Source organism: Schistosoma haematobium, chromosome 4 (assembly GCF_000699445.3).
Source record: "Schistosoma haematobium chromosome 4, whole genome shotgun sequence".
Lineage (NCBI taxonomy): Eukaryota > Metazoa > Platyhelminthes > Trematoda > Strigeidida > Schistosomatidae > Schistosoma > Schistosoma haematobium.
Window position 1 is genome coordinate 12,550,946 of NC_067199.1, and position 26,337 is coordinate 12,577,282.

General features: G+C 35.1%; 1 protein-coding gene across 1 annotated transcript in view; it reads left to right on the forward strand.

Moving 5' to 3' along the window:
* The window catches only part of WC2_13 (blue light receptor), a 40,710-nt gene extending 16,993 nt beyond the window's left edge, over positions 1 to 23,717 (forward strand). The window contains exons 2-6 of the mRNA XM_051215686.1: positions 2,630 to 2,682; positions 4,155 to 5,587; positions 13,926 to 18,757; positions 20,166 to 20,311; positions 21,313 to 23,717. Coding sequence (XP_051066216.1) covers positions 2,630 to 2,682; positions 4,155 to 4,385 — 284 coding nt within the window. The 3' untranslated portion in view covers positions 4,386 to 5,587; positions 13,926 to 18,757; positions 20,166 to 20,311; positions 21,313 to 23,717. The remainder of the gene's footprint in view (positions 1 to 2,629; positions 2,683 to 4,154; positions 5,588 to 13,925; positions 18,758 to 20,165; positions 20,312 to 21,312) is intronic.
* Positions 23,718 to 26,337: the final 2,620 nt, after the last annotated feature.

Genomic DNA, 26,337 nt, shown 5'->3' on the forward strand with positions numbered 1-26,337 from the left:
TGAGTTAGCTAATGAAATACCAGTATCCATCTGTTATGGAATAAATACTGATTATTTGACAGCGTAGTCCTAGATTACTCAATATGGTATATTTGTTGTGACAGATATTTTAATTTTTACATAATTCTTACCGTATATACTCTAGATTTTTTGTATAAACCAAATCACTGTTGTTTATACTGTTGTCAGACCGGTTTTCTTAATATCACAAGTTTGATTATAATTAGGTAGTTTTTAGTTTTGCTAATTACGGCGCAAAGTTTTTATCGGAGAACATTACATAAAGAGTTTCTCGAGACTAATGAGCTCAAGATGTTCAATTTATCTTAGTTTGAGACTCTACCAAGTCGAATTATTTCAAGATGAAATAATGGGTTTGGTAGTGATTACTGTCTTGATATTAGACCATGAAACCACTTGAAATGTGTTTCGTGTGTACCTGGGTGGTGAAATAGTTGACTAGTCAACAACGGGGCTTTATTTAAGTCGTAACATAAGGAAAGCAGGCCTGTTTGATGAGTTCCTATGTGGGTATCGACTGAGTTAGTTGATGTTCCTTCATATCTACATTTTGATTTCGTCTTCTCGAACCATATTCTTAATTTATGATCTTTCTCATCGTCGTTGCTACAATGAGTATTTCGACTTCACTATTCCTCTTGTTAATTTTGTCTCCTAGTATTAATATGGTATGGCAACTAGTGTCAATACATATTTGTCCTAAGCTCCCCATTGTTTGTGATTTACATCTGCACCATTGTAGCCAACTTTGATTTGTGTCACCTGATTTCTACAACTATTTATTATGATTGTCTCCCAGAATCTAGCTGGAAAGTGTATACCTCTCAACATGTTTAGGTCGATTTTCAAAGATCGATGTTATATCTGGGTTCGATTTCCTTGTTCGGGATCACGGATGCCCACTACTGTGGAGCCCCATACCAGGACGAAACTGCTGTCCAGTGCTTCCAGGTTTCCAGTGGTGCGTTAATTTAGATCGGTCCGCGTTTTCAACGATATCTTTTTTTCATTTAATAAGTCCCAACGTTCGTCAATTGAATGTCTTTGTTAATCTCATTTTTATTTCACATTTCACTTCGTCATTGGTTTTACTACATTCCTTTGGAACGTTGACTCACCAAGTCTTTGTCTCATTTTCCAACTTATGCGATGGGGTTATCAATGAAATCATGATCCGATCTAAACTAGACTATCATTAAAAACCTGGAAACTGGACAGCCGTTTCATTTTAACATGGAACTTCTCAGCAATGAGCATCCGTGACTCCACACACGGGAATCAAACTCAGGGCCTTCAATATAGCGCTTGAACGCCTAGTCTCTAGATCACTAACTCAGGATCCAAAGGTGTTGATGTTTAGATCCAATCAATCCACGACATTTTGCGAGTACTTTCTATTGTTTTTGGTGGCTAACTGTTCCATCGCACATGTATTAGCTCCACTGGTCACGGCTTCCCACTAGAACTCCGTAAATTTTCTGTTGAAACTAGTCACTAGTGAGCACATGATGATTATCAGTAAGGGGTTGTGGAGATTGTTGAATTTAATTTAAATTATGAACCGAATTAAGTTAGACCACCCTTGAAAACGTGGAATCACTATGAGTGAATAGCTGAATGTTTATCTCTATAGTCTATACAACTGGTTGAGTTGAACGTTTCCTAATATAAAAAGTATCTATCTATTCTAAGTTGTTAAATTTTAATAAATTTACGCAATCTTATCATTGGATTGTTTCGGCTTTGAAAATACCTTTTTCTTTATCATAGATGTTTAAATAATTCGTTGGTGATTGACAACCTTTAATTTAAAAATTGGTTTATATTTATTTTTTATTTACTGACTTATTTAATACACAAATGCGGTATAACTGGGCACCAAAAAAGTATGCGCTACATAAAATAAAGACATAACATTCTAAAAAAACCAAGGACAGAAAGAAAGTACAATCATAAAACACAAAATAAGTGAATAAGTATAATATACAATAAAGTCAAATCTAAAAAGACTTCTTTTATTCAAAGGAGATGCAATCCCCAAGTTAGTTGGTGACCAAAATAGGTTTATATACTCTTTATAACTGTTTAATCAATGATTAGTGACCAATGTCACGTATGTCAAGTCCATCAGGGCTCATCGATTCCCTCAAGATTACAGGTACACCTTACTGAAGCGTACCAAATAACACAAAACTTAGATTCAAGCTTTCTTGTAGACTACCCCCCAACCACCATAGTATATATCGTTCGTTCCATCAAGATCCTTGAGTTCATTTACACAATTGGTTTAGAATCGGTTTTCATACTCAACAATCTGTTTTCAGCACTGGATGTTTACTTTCCGTCCTTTTACTTACGTAAACAACATCACCGTCACGTGAAGACAATCAGTAGGCGATTCCTGGCAAAGGTTGGGAACTCATGGCTCTGTAGATGTGTTTCGAAAAGAGAACAGAGTCTGCACTTTTGCCCGTACAAGGGAAACGCAGAGACATGTATAAAATCACGTATTCGTATTTTGTATTCACTAGATAATATTGGATAAACTAAGAGCAATAATTCGATATTGTACTTATGCTAATCTTTTTCTTATTTAATTTTTCTTTAGCTCCACCTGTGCACCCACGAAACTCTTCAAGATATTATCATCAAAATGCTCCAGTGAGTTACTATGACTATGATTTCCTCTCTTTATACAGGTATCATATTTTCCTTGGATTATGAATATTTAGAATATTTTTTTAATGTCCATAATGCTCACTTAGAATTATGATATTAGTTTGGCACATTTATGTTAGCCTTCCATTAAGCTAATGGTTCATCCCATCGACTAGAACAATTTCATGTCAATTTTAGATAATTTGGAACAAATAGTAAATCTCGTATTTTTCACTACATAATTCAACTACTGATTTATGTCAATACAGAAATTCCAGTCAACAAATTTACGTCTTTGATTGAGATCATGAACCGATTGATGTTAGACCACCACCTTTAGATACCTGGAAGCACTGGACGGCCGTTTCATCCTATTGTGGAACTCCTCAGCAGTGTGCATCCACGACCCTGCACGCAGGATTCGAACCCAGAGCCCTCGGTTTCGCGCGCGAACGCTTAACCAACTGGACCACTGAGCCGGCATCCAATGATCCCGCGTGCGGGATCGCGGGTGCACACTGCTGAGGAGTTTCACAATAGGACGAAATGGCCGTCCAGTGCTTCCAGGTTTCCAAAGGTGGTGGTCTAACATCAATCGGTTCATGATCTCAGTCAAAAACTTAATAATCTCCACAACCCCTATACTGGTAAATTTACGTCTAATTAAACGCGTTAGGCTGTATTGGGAGGTTTCCTAAGCTAGTGCGTATACCTGTTTGAAAACTTCATCGTCTCCCTGTTTGACTAGGATCATACATAAAGGTAAAGCTGCGAGTCAAAATACAATGGGGATCTTTAAAACGTCAGTTAATAGGACTTTAAAAAACGGCCTGTTACCTAGTTTAGTGATATAATACAGTTGTTATAAAGAAATTTGGGAAGAGCAAGTGGTAGTCTAGGCATATTTTACTAATAAGTATTATGGATAATTTGAGTTTTCTGTAAACACACTTGTCTGTAGATCATTATCATGGAGTAGTGGGTGATAAATCTGACTGATTCGTTTCAACTATGTTTCTGGTTTAATTTCATGCGGAACGACAATCAGTTGATGAGGTAATGAAAACTATTATTTCAGTTTAGGCCTCCTATATCTGTATATATTATCGATCATTCGTTTCTCATTGTTTTACAGGGTTTAAATTAATACTTAGTGTGATTAGTTCTTTTTTTCGATCCCAAACTGGTCACTTACAGTCATTTGTTATTCTTTTAAGGAATGTGTGTATTATGTTATAGTCAGTTCACGATTGCTGGTGATTTTTTTCTACATAAATGATGGCTTCGAGAAAGGCTATCGACATCAAAAGTAAATGCATACAACCTTCGGAAATTTTTATTTTGTCTTCGACTTTTTTCGAACAAGTGTATTTTCCATTCAAATTTAAACTGCATTTTATTATTAACTTAGCTTTTTTTATATAAAATAAAGTGTTCCATTTGCTTGTTCATCGATTTGTTTTTGTTTATTTTAGGTTGTGACGTCCTCTACTGGACTTGTGGCTAGTGAAGCTACAACTCCTACCAGTGGTGCACCACTTGGTTGCCATCTAGCGGAACTAGCCAAAGAACCTCGTTCAAGTCAGAAATGTCATAATAATAATAATAATAATAATAATAATAATAATAATAATAATAATAATAATAATAATAATAACTATGCACCTGTGAAGTCAGTTGATGAAGTTTTTCTTCAAATGAACTAATTAATCATTGCCTCAACACACGAAATTCTCATTTCAACCATTCTGGTGTTATATATTCCAATGCACAATCAGAGTCAATTCAAACTAACTCCAGTTATGATACAGTACGTCCAATTAATTTATCACCAGCTAATCTAAGATCGAACTTTTTAATAAGTCGACCAAGTTTACCTTTGGAAACTACTGTAAATGACGATCAAATTTCTCATGTTCACTATCTTCGTCATCATTCATGTGAAGAAAACTATTCACAACCAAATTCTGATTGTAGAAAGTTATCACTGATTACTGGATCATCTCAATTAATTGGTGATAATAATAATAATAATAATAATAATAATAATAATAACAATGCTCAAGAGCATTTCTCTTCTTCACGGCTTACACCATCACCCATAATTTTCTCTTCATCTGTTAGTGATCGTTCAGACAATAACAATACCACGATACCACCATCTTTGTTGGACAGTCATCAAGATGTAATCGCTTCTCCTATTATACCTCCATCTACAACTACTTCTTCGAATAATTCAGATGTTGATCCAATTCATAGAGCAGATGAACAACACCAGAATAGTAGATCAGTTTCTCCAACATGTTGTAGCTCTCTCTTATTACCTCCACCTGTTCCATGGAATTTGGATTTAACAACATCTGAAGTGAATGAAACAACACCAAGTTTATTTGTTAATAATAGTAATGATATGATTTTAAGAAATGATTATTATCAAGGTAAAATAGATATTGGATATAAATTTAATGATGGTTTATTTAATGGTGATACTACACAACAACATGCTTGTAAAAATGTCGATAATAATAATCATTCGAGATGTCGAAGTAAAGATTCACTCCTTTCAGATGACATAAACTTTTTAAATAATTCATGCAACACTCATCATAATTATCCGAATTATGATAATAAACCACTTGGATTATTATCACCAAGTCATCATTTGAATTTTGATAGTTTTGAAATTTCTGAAATGACTAATAGTAATACATATGCTTTTAGTACATTCGATTCAGATTGTCTAGCATGGATGCGTTTAACTGTACATGATGTAACAAATAATACAAATGAAGATATGAATAATTCATCAGAATTACAATTACCTAATTTGGATACATTATCTCGACCATGTGTTCATCATTGGGTGGATATATTCAACTCGAATCCTTTAGGTTTACGATTAAATTTTGTAAGTTTTGTGTTTTATTCCATATGTTTCCTATGTAATATGGTGAAAATATTGATTTAATGAAATACTGAAATAATTAAAGAGATAGTGGGTGATGTTGTTGGCTGAATGTCAATTACAATGATATGGTTTACTATGATAATTAGAAGTATTCGAATTAATGTGGTAATTAAGAATTCCCGAAATAGTGCAATTTAAGACAGGTAGAACTAGATGAGTACAAATGAACGTATTGTATTTGAAATCCGTAATCAGTGGGCAATCACGTACAAAGTAATTAATAGTTCGCATAGAATACCACTTTTATATTTACGCATTTTATTTTTCTCTGAATTTTGAGTTTGATGTTATTTTCATAGTTTTCGTTCTTCAATGTCGCTCGTTCTTTTTTAAAGCTGCATTTATCTATACTTAGTTTAGCATATTTATTATTACCATTATTTCCACTGACTAGCTTTTTATTTTGTTAATTTTCTCTCTGGTTAGGCTAATTTATATTAAAGTAACTTAAACTAACCCATTTACACTGATTCTCTGTCTTGTTCCTTATGTCTAATTGAAAGATCCTTCTCATGAGATTGGTCCAGTAGATGACCCAAGTCTCTTTAATGTCACTTACACTTACATAGTACAGAGATGTTTTATATTGTTTTTTTTAACAGTCTACTGCATGTGTATTTGTTTTTTTTGGATATGAGTGTAAGAAGATAGTCATAAAATTAAATAATTATCATCTGATAGGGTAGGTATGGTTGATTAGAAACAATTGGTCTTTCCCATTGAACCACAAAGTTATGTCTATAAACTCGTTGTTTGTACACTAAATTACTGGTTTCCCTTATGATATTCTAGTCATATATTCGGCAGTTGGAGTTAGTTTTTTCATATATAGGACATCATATCAGTAAGTAATACAGACATGTTGATAATCGTTTTTGTGCTTACAGATTAATATAGTTTGGTGTTAGGCAAACTACTCTAATTCAGGTATTGTATAAGGTGACTAAATCACTGGACGGTTGTCGCAAATATATAGGACAGTAGTTATTAATCATGTAACTGAATCTTCTATGGGTATAAGTTCGAGTCATCTTATATTCGTTCTGTACAGCTAGTAATAATGAGTTATGAATATATAATTTAGATTTTCTTAATATTTAAATAATAACAACACACTTTACTTAATATGAAAGATTAAAATTGATATTACGAGCGTAGGTTTATTGTAAATGTAAACTGTTTTTCATTGTGAATACACAAAGTGATTTGAACTTTTCTTAATTTTAAGGCCCCAACAAATCCAAGTGAATTCGTTTTCAAATATTTTTTTACACTACCACATGTGTAGTTTGTAGGTCAGTTCTATGTCTTTCATTTATGTTCAATAATGAACGCGGTGACGACGGATAGATATCCCCTAATGCCCTGGTACGGCTGAGGATGGGGAACCTCAGCTATCCCTCTCGAAACGCTCTCACATGGCCACGAAGATACAGCCACTCTCAGGGAAGTCTTACTCACTGACTTCTCACGACGAGGGTGTTATTTACGAAATCAATCGAACGAAAAGCCAATGTCTGACGCTTTAACTGTGTTGGTGGATATGGAGGATCTACCTAGACGAGTTGGAAAACCCTAATTCCAAACCTGTGGTTCATATGGATTCCATAATCCAGAGGGGGGAACAAACCGTGTATGATGAACCTATTGTTGGTCACTGACTACTACCATGAGACTTCATCTTCGAACGTTGTTCCACAGCCTTATGGATTAGACCTTTAGATGTAAGGCTGTGGATGTGGTGCTGTAAGAGAACGACCTGCTTCGATTTGTGCACCTGATCAGTATTCCAGCCTTCAAACGAATCGAATGATTTGTGTGTCGCATATATATTTGTTGTTTCCTTGTCCCAATGTTTATGTGTTTAAATAAATTAATAAATAAGGTGGTTGATCGATGATTGCTCGAAAATCTCACTAGTTTAATGGTTCAAACATTTAAACATCATTCAATGTACTTTAGTAGTATCGTTAGTCCTCACATATGAAATGTGGCCAAATTTGCGTAATTAAACATATACTTGCTAAATACGATGTCACTAAATGAATATCCAAAGACCATATATCTAACTAGTAATTTTTTGTCCGATTACATAAATAATAACTTATATACATGATCATAAGTCTGACAGTATAAAAGCGACTGTGATTTAACTGAGTTACCAATAAATTTAAGTCCTGACGTTCACTGCGTAGTTTTGTTTGTCATATCAGTTTATTCTTCTACAACATCTACCTATTACTCTCTTAATAACTGTTCTTTGACTGATGTCAAAGGCTTGTAATGAATAACTTTCTAATACAGTCAAATCTATGAAACTGTGAACTCGAATAATTTCATCTTCAAATACTTACACTGTGGTTCGGAGCAAATTTTTTGAAACTGTATCATAACATCACAACTTGGAATATAAACAGTCGCAAATTAGTTCGGAATGTAAACTATACAATTCAGCGATCTCCATGAATCTCTTGCGCTAATGATAACCATGTGTTCACTAGTTATTAATTTTGAGCGATAATTACTGGAGTTTCAGTGAACTACTGTGACCATTGTAGTTCAAATATGTCGGATGAGACAGTTACTCACCAATGATATTAGAAGACGGTTGCGTAATATGATTATTTAACTGAAGTTAGAAATGTAAACCATTGAATCCTGACCTGGTAACCTAAATGTCAGGTTATCCCTACGAGACCAGTAGGTTCTAGCTTTCGATCCCCAAAGGGGAGGCGTGGATACACACTGCTCAGGGCTCTCAAACTAGGATAAAATCGTTTTCCAGTACTCTTTCATTTTCTAACTAAAGTTTTTCGTCATGCAATCTACACAAATGAAAACTTACTAGTGGATAAGTTGTTATAGAAGTATCCGTGTTAAACTTAATTTCTGTATATTAGATAATGAAATTGATTTTTATTATAAAATATATTTCGAACTAAGGTGAAATAATAGTTTATTTTTCTAAAACTTCCCTTAACTGGCTTGAGCTTGTCATGGAAAATTATCTTCAAATCATGATGGTTGCCATTTCAGGTTGAATCCCGACAACGCTAATAAGTATGTGTGATGATCAATTACAAAAAAGTGTTTTTGTTAACTTACAAAAAAAACACTTTGCGTACATGTTTAAACTCACAATAACATCTAGTGTGTATCTTAGCAACTATCGACGATTTATTGATATGTATGTTGCTTTATTTCCATAACATGTGGTTGATTGAATTACAAAATAAACATGATTTATAAACAGATCGATTTTTTGATGAACTTCTATATCTGGAAAAGTTGGTATAATAGAAACTTTTATTCAACACAATAATAGTCCCTGTTGCATACGTCATGTAGAATACTATGAATTTACTGTATTACGTTGTTTTCTCAGTTTTATAGATATTTATAATTTCAGTTAATTTAGATTTGAAATTGATAATACCTATTTTAATCAATGTTGGTAGATGCTAAATACTTGGTTATGGTGTCTGCTCGATAGTCACAATCAGTGGTTGTAGATGTTGGGTGATATAGCCCAGAATTGATCACAGTGGCATAGATGCATCCACTTGTTATCTTTCAGTATCTTTTCATAGATACTCTCTTTTCCAATCATATTCTCAATATCCTGTCCTTCTTTCTTTTTTTTCTTCTATAATTGCCACTATGATGATTTCAACTCATTTGCTGTTCATCTTTGTTAATTTCATCTGTTTGTAGTATTGTGATATGGTAACGTGGGTCAGATGCTACGTTCATCATAACTAACTGATTGATTGTATATATCTGAAGGGAAAGCCATGAAATACAATGAGTTTATTGTATTTAATAAGTATTGTTATTCTTTGACTAAATTTGTCCGAGGGAAACAATATTTTAAATGTCTTGTTTTTTTTCTGGTATAGTCATCGTCTAGCAAAAGTGACATTTAATTGTCACGTAGTTTTCTTCTGACTATTAATTTATGTTAGAGATGCAGCTTAGTGTGATTAAATTGTTCAACTTTCAGCCACTAATTTCCAAGTTCAAACTCTTCACTTCTGTTTTTGCAACCGGGTAGTTATCATTAGCCCCCATGTTGCTCTAAGAAGTCTCATTTAGTAAGACCTAATTATACGATAGAAGTTAGAAAGAAGTGCAATGACTAGGCAGTATTCTCGAACAGATAGCTGTAAGAATATTTACCCACCCTTCAGACAAGATCTAAGTGGTTGTGAACTCATAACCACTGAGGAGAGCCTTCTCATACAACCACGTCACCGAGCGATAAGGTCTCTATCAGAGTATCGTCTTGTAATATGGAACTGTGGCAGATGTCGATTATTATTCAGTCCTGTTATTTGGTTTCATCTCTTGAATTTAGAGCTCTACAAGCACTTACAGTACCATGGTAAGCTTCAAAAAGATTGTAATCAAGATAATATAACTGAATTACATATCTAGTCACATATGTTCAATCCAATATAAGATTGAATGTCATCAATATATCCGATAAAAATAGACTTTTTTTGACCGTTGCACTAAATATGAACCTATTATCTTATGTTTACAAGAGAGTTCTCCCATGTCTATTTAAGAATGTAGTTCTTAATTGTATTTACAAACATTTTCTTAGAAGTAGATCCAATGGAACTAGGAGATTATACTTCTAATCTGTAGAATGTCTACGATTTGGTAAACCGGTTGTGATTCTCTTCTCATACATTAAATATATATTATTCATATTAGATGAATTCATGAGTCTATTGAAGCTAGACCACCATGGAAAACCTGGATGCAATGCACGGCCGTTCCATCCTAGTATGGGACTCCTCAACAGTTCTCATCCACGACCCCGCCCCCGTGAGATTTGAACCCAGAACCAATCAGTCTCGCACACGAACGCTTAACCTCTAGACCACTAAGTCGGCATCCAACGGTGTTAATGTCTAACTTCAACGAATCCACGAAATTGAGCCATCGTTCACCATTGTCTTCGAATCTTGCGGGGCGGGATTGTGGATGAGCACTGTTAAGGAGGAGTCCCATACTAGGACGAAACGGCCGTCCATTGCATCCAGGTTTTCCATGGTGGTCTGGCTTCATGAATTCAATTATAAAATTAGTAAAATCTCCACAAAACCCCCTTCTAATAATTCACATTAGACATAAGGAAAAAAGTAATTTAGTTTACGTCCCATAACACGTAAACTATTTGATAGTCAACATGAATTACTTGCAAAAAGTTCGTACTTTTTTTATTATCTTACAATAGATTCATCTATCTCATATGCTTATGAATCATAAGCTAAATGAGTCATTGTTATGTTCATGTCCCTTTTTATTCTCTTGTAAAGACATGATTCATTTTGTTTTGGTCAATTCATGAAAATTGTCTCATTAATGAATTTAGAATTTTTGTATTATGAATATTGGAGATAATCTTTTTCAAAAACAACACGTTTGTTTAGCCTACCCAACCAACTAATTAGGAAAGTTGATTGACTTTTCGGGAAAAAAAGAGCTTTGATAAAGATATGTATAACTGGGATCACTGAGGAAGTCGAACTAAACGGACACGTTAGCCAGTTTAATTTGATACAATTCGTGTATCAGTGGGGATTTCGATTTAACTATATTTTATGTGAAGCAGAATGACTCGTTAACCGTTGCACTTTTCTATGCCCAAACATTGTAATGACCCAAATGCATTGCGATCTATTTAATTTATTTAAACACATAAACATTGGGACAAGGAAACAACAAATATATATGCGACACACAAATCATTCGATTCGTTTGAAGGCTGGAATACTGATCAGGTGCACAAATCGAAGCAGGTCGTTCTCTTACAGCACCACATCCACAGCCTTACATCTAAAGGTCTAATCCATAAGGCTGTGGAACAACGTTCGAAGATGAAGTCTCATGGTAGTAGTCAGTGACCAACAATAGGTTCATCATACACGGTTTGTTCCCCCCTCTGGATTATGGAATCCATATGAACCACAGGTTTGGAATTAGGGTTTTCCAACTCGTCTAGGTAGATCCTCCATATCCACCAACACAGTTAAAGCGTCAGACATTGGCTTTTCGTTCGATTGATTTCGTAAATAACACCCTCGTCGTGAGAAGTCAGTGAGTAAGACTTCCCTGAGAGTGGCTGTATCTTCGTGGCCATGTGAGAGCGTTTCGAGAGGGATATGTGAGTTTCCCCACCTTTAGCCGTACCAGAGCATTTGGGAGCATTGTGATCAATAAAAAACACACATATAAGGACCAATACACCTTACAGTACACACAAACACAGGTGCGCGCTGTCCCAAATATAAATCACATGGATTTATGAATAGACCAAGGTATATACACTCAATGGTGTACACAGAGATATTGATGCGACGTAGTCTTGTTTCCCCTTACTGGGTTCCAGTAGCATTATTAACTGAATGAATTACTTGCCTTCAAATCTTTGGTTGTAAAGTCGTCTACTGACAATCAACTCTTTCACGTTGATATCGCAAATAAATCCCGTGTCAACCCTTGTTTACTGGTTACTTGACAGTTTATAGCCGCTCAGGTTTATATCAGACCCCATAGGCCTTCTTAAAGATAATCCAGTCAAGCACCAATAGAAAAATTTCTTACCCCAATTATTCACGTTACATTTTTCTGTATCTGACTGTCTTTTAAGACAGTTAATGTTTACGATAGGATGGGAGGATTGGTCCAGTCTTCATCAGTGTAGGCAGAGTGGAAGTGCACCCCGATCTATTTCTAGCGGCTTGTGTTAATTCATGAAATAAAGTTCCACTATCCACGGGGAACTTTTCAGAGGTGTGACTCTGCTTTTGCTCCAGTTTCAAAGATATGCCACAATAAATTGCTAAAGGAATTTAATCTATTATTAGACTGTGTATAATCGTCATCTTGTCAAATTCAAACTAATCTGGTTGATTTATTGCCAAATCACAGTGATACAAGATTCGAACTGATAATCAGATAGTTTATTTTCATTCATTGAGTGTAATTTTAAAAAAATACTAGTTTTTTGTAACCTACAGTACTACTGACGAGAATCTCACGATATTTACTTTAATTGTAGACTTGTAGAATTATACATATGAATTTCTAGTAATTTTTTCTCTCCGACTAGTGATTGTATAAGAGGCTTTTTACAAGTTTTTTTTTTGGAATACATTTATTTGCATAAAGGTTATTCTTTACATTTATTCTAACTAATTATTGCCGTCCATTTAAATTGATTAATTAATTTGATCACCTCCTGACAATAATTAATATTTTAATTTATGAATGTTATTTGGAAACTTGTTTTATTCATGTAAATAGTTGCAGTGATTACTATTGAAAACAGTAAGAACAAGCATTTAAGCAGAATAATATAAATTCACATTTTATTTTATTTGGTTCTCATCAGTTGCTTACAACTTGTAATATTTAAAAACTATAGTTACAGAATAGGTTTCAATTGTTTATAGGAAAGAGTTTATTTGAAAGTTACTTTGAAGACATATCAGTGTAGTATAGCAAAGATGTAAACAATTTTCAATAGATTGAATAAAATATTGTAAGATGTATCTTATATATAAGAAAATTCTATCGCATTGATAGTAACAAAGGTCCACAGAACTACAAACATGTGGTTACATAATGAGTAGACACTGATAATACTTAAGGATAAAATGAGTAAAGTTTAGTTAATTAAAATAAAATTACCAATCTAGAAAACATTCTAAAAAGTACGTAATGTGAATAATTGAAAAAAAGAATTATATTAAATTTCACTATGTAATAAGGGAACTTTTATGTGATCGAAGATAGAGGGATTAACAACTATCTCCTTTGGAACATATAAATCAAGTTTCTGACACTTAATAGCCATAGCTTCATCATACTTCAGAAGGCTGGGATTTGACCATTTATTTATCACCGTGGATGATTTTAAGGTTGCGCGTCCAAGAAACATTTAGTAATTTCTCCATTTATTACTACTGATAAATGGTTTAAATGTGTGTAGTTTACGTTGAGTATTAATTTTAGTCATGAGCATGGCAGTCATTGGATTCACATCTAATACAATCGTCCATAAAGTGCTACAAATTTGATTGAAGTATCGTAAAAGTGATAAAGTATCTGAGCTTTTGATGAGTTCGATTATTAGATGGTGTCATACTCTACAAACTTTCTTAGACTTTTTTTTACGTACGACCAGTTGGTATTTTTCGCAACTATTTTTGAATTAACTTATATTTTGATAATTTTACACTTCACTGTGTTATACCTAAAGGTGGATGATTCTTGTCGACTTGCTGGCACTCTACGCATTTATATTAATCTTATTAAACCGGTGAAAATGTCTTTAAGACGTACATTGGATATGTTTCCATCAAGTGCAACAGCGTCACCTGAACCAAATAGTCCAACTAAATTGAATTTAAATGAGAATGGGGATGAGAATAATGCTGTACCAACACCACCACGTTTAGTTTCATTTTTTCTACCAAGAGGTACTTCAAAAGTAGTTTATGTGACAAGGTAAGTGCATTTTTCTTTTGCACTAGACGGCCGTTTCGACCTATTATGAGACTCCTCAGTAGTACACGTCTATGCGGTATTATCTATAAAGCCGAAATCAATCTCCATAAACCCCTAGAGTAGTTAATCATGTACTCGCTAGTGACTTATCTCAAGAGACAATTTCAGGAGTTCTAGTGAGAATTTGTATCCATGTTGAGCGTGAAGAGGTATCCATTAAGTGCACTGAAAGATGATTGCGCGATATCATGAATTAGTTGAAGTTAAACAAGGAAGCATTGGTTCAGTGGTTTAGATATTAAACGTTTTCGTGCGAGACCAGTCACCGGCTGGGGGGGATAGAGACTTAAGTAGTAGTCCCATACTGGGACGAATCGTCTGTCCAGTGCCTCTAGTTTTGGAATGGTGGTTTAGATAAGGTCGGTTCATAATTCAATTTACGAAAATCATTTATCTATCCTTAGTGCTTTTCTAAAGTTTACACTTGACTTTTAACACATAAGCCTCATGTTCGAAATCGACCCCACCTACTCCAATTTGGTCAGCTGGTTGTTGATATTACTAATTTTATACAGATGGTTAGTCTTTGTTCTCATTGATTTAGAAAGAAATACACAAAGTTACGGATCCTTGGATTAATCTTTATGCACGCAATATATATGGTAAATTGTTTGCTTCAAGTGGAAACCGATTATGCCCAAATTATTTCAGTTATATTTCTGAAATTTCTTGTGGTTAATTAATCAATTACATAAAACATATGGTGCTTACAATTTAAAAGTTGAACAGTTGAAATTTTTTATGCATGGCATGAAATTACCGAACTTTTTTCATTTGTTTTTTGTTGAGGAGACCCACAATAGCCCACGAAAAGAGCCCAAAGGTGCCCTGAAAAGTGCTGGGAAGCATTTTATTCAATCAGCATTGAATGGGAGTTTGTCAGAAACATCTATAAAGTAAAGTCACCTGTCCCATTTCTGATTTGATGGTTACCTATCCCGCTACTATGTTTAATAGGGTTCCAGAACCTTCCAAAAACCAAAGATCATCTGAAATGCCATAAATACCCTCACTTTCCTGTACATCAACTAATTTTAGAGGAAATCGTTCCTTCCATATTTCGTGCCTTTTCTCTCATGTTCAGTTTGTCGTGTAGATTGGTTATTGGAAGAGCTTAGGAAACTGATTCAAGCGTCCAGTCAAAAGATTTATCATTTACATCCAATGAATTTACTGCATCTTTTCAACTTTTCACAAAAAAGCATTTCACATCGAATATCATTCGTTTAATGGTGAGAACATGAAGTAGTCTATTGAACCGACTGTCTAATATGGAAAGTACATTTTCATCAACAAGAGTTCAGATATGTCTGAACGAACTCAATGGCTGATCAGTCTTGGGATAACGTACTGGAGGTCTGACGATTAATAAGATGAAAAGGAAAAAAATGAAAGTAATAATAATAATGTGTTTATTGATAAGTTGAATATCAGAAAATGTAGTTCCAAAAGCAACGAATGAGAATTAAGAATGAAATGTGTAAGATGAAAATAATGCAAGATTTAGATAATTAACGAATGCTATTATGGATTTCCAACTATATCACTCAGCCTCAGGTTGCAGCTATAATGTGAGCTTCGACTAGAATGATTAAATCCTCCTACAGTTTAGATTAAGAATAAATAATAAAGCGAAACTGTCGAATGCTTAAAGGTAAGCTCAACTACTTTGATCCTTCTGTAGTTCGGCGGGGAGATTTATTAGAAAAGGGATACAGATTCCTGTTCACGTGCTTTCAAACACGAACTGCGCCTATTGGAATGACGTGGAGTCTAACCACATATTTGTTCATTATGGAATTGCTACATGTCATTCAGAGGAGAAGGACATCCAAGATACCAAGTAACAACAAGTTAAACTTTGTGGGAGCAATCTTTGAACTATATCAGTTCGAACAACAGTGGAATATAAATAAAAAATTACCCTTAAAGTAAATCCAATGACATTTTAACGTACCATCATTTAGTCACAGAGGTGGGCTATGAGAAAGAATAATTCATTCTATACGTCGATTGTGGTTGTTAATCACCAAGGAACAAACTTTAAATTATGGAACCTCAGGTACTTGTGCCACGAAAGTGGAAAGGATTGTGGCCCGTTGATCTGACTTCAATTTAGAGGAACGAATGGATATGTCATGAGCATAAATCTACCATTTTAACTCTGTATATTACACCTAAGCTAACCTCGTTTGTGCGACAGCGGTAACAAGAAGCCAAATACAGATTGAGTTGGATGGAATTATTTCATGTACTCGTTTACTCCGAAGACGAAGTCTGACTTTCACTTCCGCGTGGTGCTTCCTGGATTGAGGGTGATCTTTCTCCTCATGAACTAACGCAAGCGACACAGCAGAGACGGAACTGATTACCCAGTCTGTACAAGTCAGGTGGAGACCGGGCTCATCACCTACTCTATCAAATATGGAAATCAGGCTAATCATCCACTCCGTCTTAATTTTGGATTACAAGAGGAGAGAGGTTGATTTTAAATTGAGAGCGCGATTGCGGCACTGAGTGAAACTTCCTTTTAGTGCTTGGACTGACTTTGTCTGGAAGGGCTAATAAGGGCTGGCCAGAGCGTAGGCCATAAAATGTGCCACAACAACTGTCCAGGGGTTGACATTAAACTTGCTTGTAGTATGAGCGTGAATTGAACACATTGTCTATGATAACTTATTTACGTACTGATTTGAGTACTTGATATTCATTCAGGGAAAATACTTCGGGGATACGCTCTGAGGTGATCACATCTATACCTACATGTATCTTAAGGAGTGTATGAGCCTCGGTTTATGCGTTCTATATGTACATGTATCGTATACTTGCGAGCGAAATCCTATATGCCTATATGTACTTGTGGGATGAGTGGACTCGTTCGCCCATTCTATGATTGCATGTAACTCATATTAGCAACCGCGACCATCTATGACTATATGTATATAATTGAAATGTACGTGTCTTTGATATCTGCATTTGAGTATATGCATATACAAGATACTCAGGAAAGGTTCCACGTTTTTGCTCTGGTGAACTCATTAATAGTTCATCAGTACTTTTGATTTGTATCACCTTCGTTAAACAAGATTTTAATGATAGACTTAACTTATTGCCGAATGATTTGCTTATTTTTAAACCTCAATTTTCTAACGTCGTCTAGTTTTAAAACTGAATCTTCCTATTCATGGTTGAAGTCTTCTTAACAATAATCATAAAATGTTATGACTGATAAATTTCAACTAGTTTGACTTTATAGTCATTATATTCTACTTTCAATACGATGTGTAGACTAATTATTAAAACTTTTCTTAGGATTGTTAAAGCTAATCTTTGACATATTCTTATTGACACTGCATTAGCGAACAGCTGAGTTGTAATTGTACACAATCTGTCTTCTTTCAATGCACAAAAGGGTGTAATTAGTAGACTATAGTACATACATATTTTATGATATATATATATATATATGTATAAATTCTTGATTACTGTAGCAACCATATTAAAAATTCAATTAATATCTTTAAGAAAATATTTTGTCTTGTCATTAAAGATGATTTAAAATGGTTTATGTGTATACTTTTCAGCTACTTTTGAATTTTAGTGTGTTTACTGTTGCCTATAATACAAACATGATATATGTTGTAATTACATCATATATTGCATCGATTGACTCAGTCATGCCCCCAAATGTCCTGGTACGGCTGAGGGTGGGGAAAGTCACATATCCCTCTCCAAACGCTCTCACATGGCCACACAGATACAGCCACTCTCAGGGAAGTCTTACTCACTGACTTCTCACGACGAGGGTGTTACGAAATCAATCGAACGAAAAGCCAATGTCTGACGCTTTAACTGTGTTGGTGGATATGGAGGATCCACCTAGAGGAGTTGGAAAACCCTAATTCCAAACCTGTGGTTCATATGGATTCCATAATCCAGAGGGGGGAACAAACCGTGTATGATGAACCTATTGTTGGTCACTGACTACTACCATGAGACTTCATCTTCGAACGTTGTTCCACAGCCTTATGGATTAGACCTTTAGATGTAAGGCTGTGGATGTGGTGCTGTAAGAGAACGACCTGCTTCGATTTGTGCACCTGATCAGTATTCCAGCCTTCAAACGAATCGAATGATTTGTGTGTCGCATATATATTTGTTGTTTCCTTGTCCCAATGTTTATGTGTTTAAATAATTAATTAAAAAACACGGTCACCACAGAGCTTGGTACAAATGTGAGACTTGGATGTCGTGGGTTGGACTTATGGTTGATTTAAGGACGATGATTGATAAGGTGATGCTTTATATTACAACAAGACCAATTGTTTGATTTTTTCCTGTTTTCAATGATTGTTTAATTACATTTACCTCTTGGTTTAAACTGTGAACACATTTACTCATTATTTATTTGTTTCAGTTCTACGACTTCAGCTAATGCTATTCAATCGTTGTTAGATCGATTTCATATACAAGAATCTGCTCGTAAATTCGCCTTGTATGAACATACTTTAGAAGATAGTTCAAGTGAGTTGAGTGATATATATTTTTAAATGGTTTTTTTAATACTTCGTTTCTGTATGTAGTGATTTTCCTAATTGATTTTCCAATGATCTAAAAAGTTTTCTTCTATGATACTTTTTAAATATAGAACTATAATCGAAAATTGTCTTTTGATCTTTCAATATTGTCTCTACAGGTTCTGACATAAATTTATTTCACTCTAAGTTGTTTTTACCTTACATATTACAGAGGTAAAGGGAATTAACAAAAAGAGAAACAAATAAGAGTAAATAATATCAACTACCGTGAGAACAGCTAAACATGCGAGATCTGAGGTTAGTGAATGGACAAAGAATCAAAAGCATTGGTCAATAATATTAAACTGGAGATTTATATAAAGATAGCGAATGAATGGAACTCCACCACTATGACTAATTTTACATCTCATCACCTGTTGCGTGAGCTCTGATAAGGAAATCTAAATCTTTTAACATAGTTCAGACAGTCAATACCTAGTATTAATCTACCTGTCTATATTCTTATGACAACTAGCTGTGATTCATGAATTTTAACGGAGTTGGGTGATTTTCGTTGAGTTTCGTTCTCTGAGCTAGATTGTTTAGTCGTCGAGTTTTCATTGTTCTTCTGAATAACATCATAAGCAAATATAGGATCAAGAATATGAGATCATATGGAGAGATGATCAAAATTAAAAATGCAAACGCAGACAAATTAAAGGTCAACAATAACTAATCAAGATCTAGGTCAACAGAACAATCTGTTAGTCATATTTTGATGTATGCTACTTGCGACATAGGTAGTATGTAACACCGATTGGAAGTGGAAAACCTGGCAGCAGAAGACTAAGAAGATCGAGTTGAAAAAAATAGATAAGGACTGTGAACTGGAAGAATCATACAAACTGTGAAGAACATGTGGTGGAAATTCGAAAATGAAGTATTCAATGTGTGGTTCTTATATTTTACCAAGATATTCTGTAATTTTGTATTTAAAATGTGTTGGCTGTCCCCAACGGTGTCCTCGTTCACAACATTATGTGAAGAAATTCAAATACTTCACCTGATGATGTTGTTCAGAAGAACAATGAATGCTCCATGACTAAACCCCTATCCAGCTCAGACAGTGAGACTATTGAAATTATCACATTGTATTTATTAATCTATAACAATTAAACAGCTTTGAATAACTTTAATCATTTCAACTGTCAAATTTGTACGCTGAGAGAAAAATGGTTAGATGATTCCATACGATACGATTTTTCTTTGTTTTCAACATCCTTATCTTCAATAACTATTGAAATATTTTTGTTTAAAAGGAATTTCAGATTTAAACTTATTAGACATTTTTGATTTAGGAGAAGGGATCTCTTTTTAAATGTATAGATATTTTTCTATTTTGTTAATTTTTGTAGTTAGCGCTCGAAAACTTACTACAACTGAATGTCCTCTTCTATTATTATTAAATTGGGTACGTATAAGTACAAATCGTGAACAATTCTTAGAGTTGTTGAAACAAAAACGTATTGTACTACAAGAAAATGATGCTTGTGATATAGAGGTAAGTGGTTTATTTTATTATTCGATTCACCTTTTTTTAAACTTTTACCATTATTTTTTTTGGTGAATTTTCTTTCTCAGAGCTGGATGGTTCATTCTTTAAACTTTCATTGTTCTTCTGAACAATAGCAGCACAAAATTCAGGTAGGAGTTCAGGAAAACAATGAAAGGTTCACGAATAAAACATTCAGCTCAGAGAACGAAGTTTCACCAAAATTATCCCTCTGAGCTACAAATCTCTACAATTATGAATTGTTTCATTCTTCTAACCCTGGAATGTTATTCATTAGATTATAGATTCCAATCTTGCTCCACTTACTTCAGTCTCACTAACTGAGTAATGTTATTGATCATTTCAGAGAGAAGCCGAGTATATGAACCTCAATTTGTTGTATTTCTCATACTAAATATGGGTTCTTAATTAGATAAGTTTCTTGTTAATAGAATTCAAGATTTCAAATAACTAGTATTAACCAATTAATGCTAATTATGTAATTACGTGACGCGTAACCACATAATATCAAATAATGTGTATCACAATGTCTTATGTCGTTCAATTTAATAGCTATTTTGCATCTTGATCGATCGCTCTATGAATTAAACAAATACGATGTTGATCATTATCAAATGATCAGTTACTGTAAAAAATTCAGCTTGCTTGTAAAGTACTTCATACGGTAAAGAGTATTTTGAATTTTATTTTAAATAAAATTAATGAATGTTGTATTTGATTTCAAACAATCAGTCATTACTTGAACTAAGTTGGATAAGATAATTCCATAAATATTAGATATCTCTTCGGGATCCAAAGGTATATCATCTAGATTGATTTCTAGAACTCTGTAACCTCTTAAGTTTGAACTACAGCTTATGTAATAAATCATGATAGTATAGAACGGATCCTATTGACATGTTCTCATTGGTCTATTTGCATATCTGGCCCCTGAATATATATATATATATGCCTGTTATTTAATTCTCATTTCTCTTACCCTTTTACAGTGGAAAGACTTTACGACAGCAGAATTAACAAATTTCCTACGTATACTTGATAAAGAGGAATGTGAATATCGTAATGCTATTCTATATCAATATAATTTGTTGCGTAATCAACTAGAACAACGTATGAAACAATTAGTAATTACGAATCACGTTCATCATCATCACCACTCTCATTTTCATGAGTCAAACGAAGTTACTGGGGTTTTTTCACCAGTAGACAGTAATACTACTACTCCTACTACTAATACCACTGCTAATGGACCTATCTATTCAAGATACTATTCACATTCACATCCATATGCACTGGAACAAACTACTGAAGATAATCAGTTACCTAGTGGACATTGTAATTGTCATTGTTCTCATTAACTATAGTCGTTTTAATTTGTAATCATTTAGGTGTATCCCTTTTCACTTATGAATTGATGAGAGTTTCTATATTGATGATAATTTCAGAAAAGAAATTCACATCAATCATCATATTTGGATTCAGTATTTTTATTCATTCTATATTCCCTTATCTTAGTGATTTCACTTTATTGTTCAATGGGTTTAGTGAAACTTTTTTCTATGAATACCACTATCAGTACGATTATTTACTATAATTAATCAACTGTGTGTGTACTGTCAGTAGTATATATCCCCACCTGTTTATTATTATTATTACCATCACTCTTTGTTAACAGAAATCTAATTCACTTATTCGACTTGCTTTTTCAATACGTTTTCTGTTTGAATAATTTGTTACTACATATTTTTTCCTACTTCTCATGTATGCACAACCTTAATTAGTTTTGAGTGTATCGTTCTATTTCTGTGTGCGGTGTGTGTATTTCATGGTGGTAAATGTTTGACATTGTTTTTTTCGAGAAATAAAAACAAGCGTATTTTTATTTTGTGCTGAACTTGCAAAGTGTGAGTAACTGTGACTAGTTGGTCGTGTTTGTTTGGCTAATGGATAACAGAGTTCGTCGTTACCTTTGAACTACCCTAGTTGAATTTTGTTGCCATTGAAATTATTATTATTATTATTATTATTATTATTATTATTATTATTATTATTATTATTATCAGTGATTAGAGATTGTAAATAAATTTGCCTTTCTTAGCTTTTTGCATAATTTTTTGTTCTTTTTCTGAAAACAATACTAGTAGGGCATATAGTATCAATTTGATTTTTGATTCCCCTTAGAAAAAAAACCTTCATTCACATTTATTGTGTATGTTTGTTTATTTGTGTATGTATGTATGTGTGTGTGTGCATCCGTGTTCGTGTATGCTTCTTTCTGTTGTTACATAAAAACAAGTGATCATCTTTTTGTACACGTTTTAGAAACTTGTGAATCATACTTGTAAGAGTTGATAGTACGTGCGTGAATTGTTCACATACTACTGATTTTAACCTGTTTAATACATTATTTATCCATATTATAGGCTGAAATGCACAATACACGAGACATTTTACCTGTGTACAATCCTTTTTTTCTGTGGGAAAAGAATAATGCTGTACCCTTTACAAATGCATACATACATTTTTTTCTCTTATAATGCTGTTCGCTTTTTATTGTCCTGTTTTAAGAATACCTTAAATTGTTTATTTGTTTGTTGTGTTGAAATTTGATCTTATTTCTCTATTTCACCTTGAAAAAAATCTAGGAAGCAAATAAATATTTTATGAGACAAGTATTGTTTTTCCAATATTTTCAAAATGAAATAATGGGGTTTCCAGTATTTTTTTTCCAGTTTTGGGATATGGGCTTTGGATTCGTTGGTGAACTATTGAGGAACTGAAAAGTTCTCTTCACTTTATTTTAGAATTTTGAGAATAGCTTTGAATCAATCTCATGAGGATGTAAACAAGTTATCATTGAGCAGAAAGTTTTATAATGCAACGATCCGAATTGACTAATTAGGCGGCAGAATATAATAACTGTAGTGAACGAAGACTTGGTGGGGATAACCAGTCTCTTTTTTTAATGCAGAATTAGAGCGCTTCCCTAAAATATGAAAATCATACATTAGATACATTATTTGCACATCTCCCATCAGTTGTTTTTTACATGCTTCATAATTATTTCAATTCTGTTGTTATTACAATCGCTCTCTGTTTTCCTTCCTGTTCTCTTTAATTCGATCTCCTATCAGTCATTCCACTTCTGATTGGTGTTGCATATTACTTATATCTGTCAAAATGAGTAGCATACACTTACAACTAATGAGAATTTTGATCGTAACACAAGAGTAAATCACTTTAATCAATCGTTGCTTGAGAATTCACAGTAGAAAACAAAAATATGAGCATATTTAATGACGAAACTAGGATATATTCATAGTTTAATGGAATTTAAAAATAAGTGACTGATATATTGGCTATCGGTTGTATTGTACAATTAATTCAACGTCTGAAATTTTGTTTTTAAGTCATGCGCTTATTTGTATAATTCATATTAGGAATTATTTCTACTTTTGTCAAGAGTTACGCTCTGACCACGATATATCTTTTCTTGTATCTCAGTTTTTCAGCAGTCATCCTTCTTGACCCGACCGAAGCTGCTACCTTGACGCGGTGGTCGTGCTTGCCTATCGTGATGACCCAACCGAGCTATATTGGCTGGAACATATGTTTCTGTAGGTCCTACCATGCCAGGCAGGTCGATTGGAGAACGGTAAGACTAAAAGCAGCAACTCAAGGTCTGAGGGCGAAGTCGTACTGCTGACTGTAGAGGGGTGTGACAACAGTAAGATGTTTCCCTCGGACAACCAGCATGACAGCGATGCTGCCTTCCACAAGGAGGGGTGGGGTTAGAAAAGGTCGACCCCAAAAAGTGTCACACCTCACCTTACCTCACGGATTTCCGTCTCCGGCGGTAAGGCCCTTTGAAGAACGGAGCTAACACATTAAAAACCTTCCACGAAAAGGCCGTGCGCGACCGGCCTCAAGCAGTTGTCCCTTGGGCACTGCGGTCACGCTCCCAGGTCGTTAAGACCAACACTAATCCAATTTCCTTTTCAGGTTCCTCAAGAAATACCCTTCCACAGTGTGGGCAGCCGGGAAGTGATATCAGCCCTCATACCCGTAACAGCACAAGAGAACAAGTTGGTCACATTCGAATCCTTCCTACACCTCCTAATACCTCTCTTATCTCCACGACTAACCCTTCTCACGCCTCTTTATTATCTCGCACCGCTAGGGCAAACGACTCGAGTACGTGGAACGCTATTCCTGGTCTCCTGAAACCACGCTCTAAACTACACGTAGGAGCTTTTAACGTCCGAACACTGTACCAATTAGGACGACAGGCTTCCTTAGCTAGGACTTTAGAATCCCGCGCCATCGATGTGTGTTGCGTCTCCGAAACGCGCATACAGGATCCGAGTAGCGTCATCTATTTGACCTCACCATGCCAAAAGAAAGAACCGACTCGATTCACACTTCGTGTATCTGGAAGCCCAGATTCTGCTTCCCGCGGCCTCGCCGGCGTAGGTATAGCATTGAGTCCTAGGGCAGAACTAGCTCTCTTAGAGTGGATCCCAGTAGACAGTCGTTTGTGCGCTGTCCGACTGGACGGAACAGTAAGAATCCGGAAAGATAGGGACACTCGTGGTTGCCTCTTCGTCGACTCTGCCTATTTTCCCACTGACTGCAGCGCAGATGATGTAAAAGATGAGTTTTACAGAAAGCTCTTCGACCTCCTCCTTAAAGCTAGGCGTTCGGATGTAGTAATAATGGCCGGTGACTTTAATGCTCAAGTAGGTAAACTAAGCTATAGGGAAAGACACCTGGGTGGATCTTATGGTGTCGTGGCTCAAAGAACAGATAATGGCGACCGTCTGTTGCAGCTATGCTCAGATAACCGCCTGTTCCTTGCAAATACTAACTTTAAGCATAAGGAAAAACATCTTTTAACATGGCGACCCCCTAATTCGTCCCAACGTTGGACCCAAATAGATCACATCGCTATCAGCCACCGATGGAGGGGCTCGATAGAAGACTGTCGCTCATTCTGGAGCACATGCCTAGATTCAGATCATGCTCTAGTACGAGCGCGTATCTGTCTGCGTCTTACTGGACGTAGGAAAGACGCTGCAAGGAAACCTCTTAGGGCCCTACTTAATGATAGTCAAGCTAAGAGTATATTTCAGGAACAACTAGGCAAACAGTTAGGCAGCCATGTATGTGATGCCCACCCCGAGGCAGCATGGAATGATATCCGAAAAGCTGTGGAAACAGCAGTGATATCTGCCAGTAAGGTAACCCGTAAGGTTAAGGAGCAACACTGGATCTCAGCAGCATCTATCGCACTGATTGATGCTCGGAAACTCATTCCACCTGGCTCTGAACATAATGAAGAGCGGAGTCAGCTTAAGCGCAAGCTGACAAGAAGTCTACGCAATGATCGTGAACAGTGGTGGGTAGCGAAAGCAAGAGAGATGGAAAAGGCAGCGGCAATAGGTAATAGCAGACAATTGTTCAGACTCGTTAAGAAAACCGGAATTAGGAACCCGACCGTTAGCGAAACAATCTCAGAGAAAGGTGGACATATTATACATTCTCAATCGAGGAGATTGGATCGATGGGCAGAACACTTCAGTGATCAGTTCAACTGGCCCTCAGCCACACTTCGGTTTCCCACGATCTCCAGTCAACCTGAATGGCAAGTTAATGTAGGTCCTCCGTCCCTTTACGAAGTTGAAAAAGCCATAGGAAATCTGAAGCGAGGGAGAGCAGCAGGCTCTGACAGGTTTACTCCTGAGATTTTTAAGGATGGTGGTTCAGTATTAGCAGTGAGATTAACTGAGGTCTTAGGTAGAATTTGGGAACTGGACGTAATCCCATCTGACTGGTCTTAATCACTGATTGTGCCAGTTTTTAAGAAAGGACAAAAGTCCTCTTGTGACAATCACAGAGGAATCAGTTTGACTAATATAGTGTCTAAAATATTAGCTTCAATAATACTTCGACGCCTAACGAAAGCTCGTGAAGAGCAGACTAGAGAAAATCAGGCTGGTTTTCGACCTGGACGT